The sequence below is a fragment of the Fonticula alba genome, assembly GCF_000388065.1.
Source record: "Fonticula alba strain ATCC 38817 unplaced genomic scaffold supercont2.1, whole genome shotgun sequence".
Lineage (NCBI taxonomy): Eukaryota > Rotosphaerida > Fonticulaceae > Fonticula > Fonticula alba.
In genome coordinates this window covers 126,605-130,948 of record NW_009242971.1, presented here as the reverse complement: position 1 = coordinate 130,948, position 4,344 = coordinate 126,605, and the positions used below count along the sequence as shown (strand labels likewise).

Below are 4,344 nucleotides of genomic sequence, written 5' to 3'. Positions count from 1 at the left end.
AGGCACGGCCACTTGTCAAACCCCTCGCGCCCCCTTCCGAGGCCATGGCGTGCCAGATTTCAGTGCCTGCTTTGGAGTGTGCTCTCGGGCCCTTGGGCAGATCCCCGTTGCCCCGGCTCCATGCTCCAAGCACCACTTCGCCTTGCCCTCCTCCCCCCTCCCCTACCACCCTCGCCACCCACCCTCGCCACCCACCCTTTGAACCTCGCCTGGACCCTGGTGCCCGCCGTCCGTATCCGCTGTGGCGCCGATCCGTGCTCCAGCCGGCCGCGCGAGCCATGCCCCTGACTCGCCGCCATCGCCGCCACCACCTCCTGCTGGCGGCCCTGTGCGGCCTGCTGCTTCTGTTCGGCGTTCTCCCGGCCGGCCGACCGGCCAGCGCCAACTCCCTGCCGCACGGGCCACTGGACACCGATGACCTGTACCCCGGCAATAGGGGGGACTTTGACTTTTGCCCCCCATCAGGCGTCTCGCCGATGGAGCTCCTCCCCGGTGCGCCTGGGCTCCTCTCTCTGCCTCTCTCTGCCTCTCTCTGCCTCTCTCTGCCTCTCTCTGCCTCTGCCTCTCGGCCCGCCTCCCCTCCCCTTACGCCGAGCCCCGCCCCGGTCTGACACCCGCCCGCCTGCCGCTCCCACACGACGCGTTTCTCCCGGCGCCCGGCGGCGCCGCCGCTGCCGGCCCTCCACCCACCCAGAGGACACCTGTGTGAGGTGCCACCCCAACTGCCTGGACTGCGACACGAGCTTCCCGCAGTACTGCACCGCCTGCGCCGCCGGGCTGGTCTTGCGCACGGACGGCACCTGCCAGCGAAACTGCCACTCCCGCGAGTATCTCGGCTTCTCCATGCTCGGGGATGCCATCTGCCAGGCCTGCCCGGCCGGGTGCCTGCACTGCGTGAATGCCTTCTCGTGCACCGCCTGCGACCAGGCGCATGTCCTGGACGAGGGCCAGTGCGTGTCCCAGTGCTCGGCCTGGGGGCCCGAGCAGCCGAACGGGGCCCCGGCCCCGGTGGACGGGATGTGCCACAAGTGCGCGGACATGCTCCAGTGCGTCCGGTGCTCGGGCGAGGGGTCGCACGATTGCACCGAATGTGCCACCGGGTTTCGGCTCCAGGCGGGCCGATGCGTGGCCGAGTGCGCGGCCGGCTGGCGACCGACCCCGGGCGGCCAGTGCAACCGCGTGGACGACCTGTGCCTGCAGCCGGCCGAGGAGTATGGCGTGTGTGTCACCTGCCAGCCCGGGTCCTACCGGAGCCCCTCGTCCGGGTCCTGCCACCGGTGCGCCACCGGGTGCGCCTCCTGCACGGACGCCAATGCCTGCTTCGCCTGCGAGCCGGGCTTCCGCCTGTCCGGGCTGCTGGCGGTGTTGGCCCTCGACTCGGCCGTCCCCTTGGCCGGGGAGGACTCCGCCGCGAGCCAGCCGGGCAGCGCCAGCGAGGCCCCCACGCCTCGGCGGGCCTTCGCCCGGTGCGTGGTCCATTGCCCGGCCGGGGAGTATCCCCACCCGACGTCCGGGGGTGCCTGCCTGCGCTGTGCGCCGGGCTGCGCGTCGTGCGCCGGGCCGGACACCTGCGAGGCCTGTGCCACGGGCTGGGTCCTGGTCCGGGACAGCGGGACCAGCACCGGCCGCTGTGAGCCCTGCTCGGCCGGGCACACTTGCGCCGAGTGCCTGGTGCCGGGCGGCACGTGCTTCGCCTGCACCCCGGGCCGCGACTTGCTGGCCCACCAGGGCGCCTGTGTGCGTGCCTGCCCGGCCGGCTTCTACCCGCGGCCCGTGAGCAGCGGCCTGCCCTGGAATGGCCTCGACATGCCGGGGCTCCCCTCGGGGCCGGCGAAAAACCACCCCCTCGGGGATTGCCTGCCCTGCTGGCCCGGCTGCCAAAGCTGCAGCGGCCCGGATGCCACCCAGTGCACCGCCTGCGCCGATGGCTGGGTCTTCGCCCCCAAGTACAATGTCTGCCTGCCGGACCTGTGCGGCGCGAAGACCTACCTGCCGCCCTTCCCCGCCCCGCCGTGGTCGCACGCGGCCGACACGGCCGACACGGCCGACACGACGGTGCGTGTCAAGATGGTCCTCGGCACCGGGCCGGGCTGCCCCTGCCAGGCGGGGTCCCCCTGTGCCAAGTGCGACCCGGCCTGCGAGGCCTGCCAGGACACATGCGTCGAGTGCGATGCCACTTGCGCGATGTGCTCCGGCCCGGGGCCCGGGGCCTGCACCGCCTGCCCGGGGGGCATGGTCCTCCGGGCCGATGGCACATGTGCCGAGCACTGCGGCCCCGAGGGGGTGGCCCATGCCAGCGGCCGGTGCCTGGATTGCGGCCCCGGGTGCCTGGCCTGTCGGGCGTCCGGGTGCCTGGCCTGCGGCCAGGGCTGGCTCCTGCATGCGGGCCACTGCGTGCCCCAGTGCCCGGATCGGTACTTCCCCGTGCTGGCCGAGTCGCTGAATGGCAGCCCGGCCGAGGGGATTCCCGTCGGGGATTTGTGCCTCCCCCTGCCGGACGGGTGCCTGGAGCTGCTTCCGAACAGCCGGCTCCTGTGCGCCCGGTGCATGGCGCACTTGACGTTGGATGCCAAGTTCCGCTCTTGCCAGGAGGCCGCCTGCCCGGCGGGGCAGTACCTGCGCCCGGGGGCCGCCTCCGCCTCCGCCTCCGCCTCCTCCTTGCCCCGGCTTGACAGCGACTCGGCCAGCGACGGCCCCGGCGAGTGCGCCCCCTGTCCCGGTGGGTGCGACGAGTGCCACTTTGCGGCCCCCTCGCCGGGGCAGGGGCCGGCTCCCGCCGCCCCGCTGGCGCTGCCGGCGGCCCGGCTCGCCGGCCAATCCGACGGGGCGGTCGTCTGTACCCGGTGCTCGCGGGACATGCCCTTCTTGAATCCCGACACCGGGGCCTGTTTGACGGCCTGCCCGGTGGGCATGTACATCGGGTCCAAGGATGCCGAGTGCCGGCACTGCCCGGCGGACTGTGCCTCATGCACCACGGCCCACCGGTGCACCAGCTGCAAGGACCGGCTCTTCCTGCTGGACGGGGCCTGCCTGCCGGAAAAGCCCTCAACCTCCTTCAGCACGAGCGCCGGCCAGCTGGAATGGTGCCCGGACCGCAACTGCAGCCAGTGCTACAACCGGTCCGGGGCCTGCATGTCCTGCAGCAAGGGCTACCACCTGCATCTGGCCACTGGCAAGTGCCTGGCCCATCGCTGCCCGCCGGAGACCGTGGCCATGGGCGGCATGTGCATCGACTGCCCGGCCGGCTGCGAACGGTGCAGCTACGTGGCCAGCCCCACCTCCCGGCTGGGGGAGACCGTTTGCCAGATGTGCCTGGCGGGGTTCTTCCTGCACCGGGGCCAGTGCGTGAGGCAGTGCCCGGCCACCGGGGTCATTGTCTGGCCCGGAGCCGGGCCGGGTGGCGCGGCCCCGGCCCCCGCCTCGCAAACCGTGGCCGGGGCCTGCCTCGACTGCTCGGCCAATTGCCTTGCCTGCGACTGCCCGGCCGCCGCCGAGGAGGAGGAGGAGGAGGAGGACCCCCGGCAGGCGGGCAGCTCCGGCCCGGCCGCCGCGGCCGGCTGCTGTCGCCAGTGCGCGCGCGGCTTTGTCCTCTTCCAGGGCCGCTGCCACTTGGAGGCCTGTCCGCCGGGCTTCTTCCTGGCCAGTGCCACCGACCGGTGTGAGCCCTGCCCGGAGGGGTGCCTGGAGTGCGAGCAATGTGGCCCGGCGGCCGGCGGCCTCGGCGACGGCACGCCGGATGGCAGTCCGGCCGACGGCCTGCCCCCGCCGGCTTGCTGCTCTGTCTGCCAGCCGGGGCGCGTGCTCTTCGAGCGCCACTGCCACATGGACGCCTGCCCGGAGGGGTACTTCCTGCTGGAGGGTGCCACCAGAGAGGGGCGGCCGGGCTTCGCGGCCCCGGCCCGGAGCCCCGGCCTCGGGCCCAGCCGCGCCAGCCACAGCGCACGCGGCACCGGCAGCGGCAGCACGGGCGCCCCGCCGGCCGGGCCACTGCAATGCGACGCCTGCTTCCCCTCCTGCCTGGAGTGCGTGTCGGCCGCCAAGCGGGATTGCCTCCGGTGGGAGGGGTCCCCCCGGACCGGCTTCAGCACCCCGGTCAAGGTTGGCATCGCCATCGGCGTGGTGGCCGCCGTGGCCCTGATCGTGGTCCTGGCCCTGATCAGCATCCGCATGGCGGCCACTCGCCAGGGCCCCGGGCAGCCCCCCAAGCCGCAGGATCAGCTGGAGCTGGATCTCTTCGTGCGTCTCGACTGCGGCCCCGTCTCGGTGGGGCCCTTCCTTCCGGCCCGCGGCCATGCCGGCTTTTGATGCTGACATTCTCCCCCCTTTTGCTGTCCCCCCCCCCCC

At 73.4% G+C, this 4,344-nt stretch overlaps 1 protein-coding gene across 1 annotated transcript; it reads left to right on the top strand.

Moving 5' to 3' along the window:
* Nucleotides 1-111: 111 nt before the first annotated feature.
* Nucleotides 112-4,305, top strand: H696_00023 (hypothetical protein; the record flags this gene model as incomplete). The annotated part of the gene is made up of 2 exons (XM_009493862.1): nt 112-492; nt 695-4,305. The coding sequence occupies exons 1-2, from the start codon at nt 279-281 to the stop codon at nt 4,303-4,305; spliced, it is 3,825 nt and encodes a 1,274-aa protein (XP_009492137.1). The 5' UTR covers nt 112-278.
* Nucleotides 4,306-4,344: the final 39 nt, after the last annotated feature.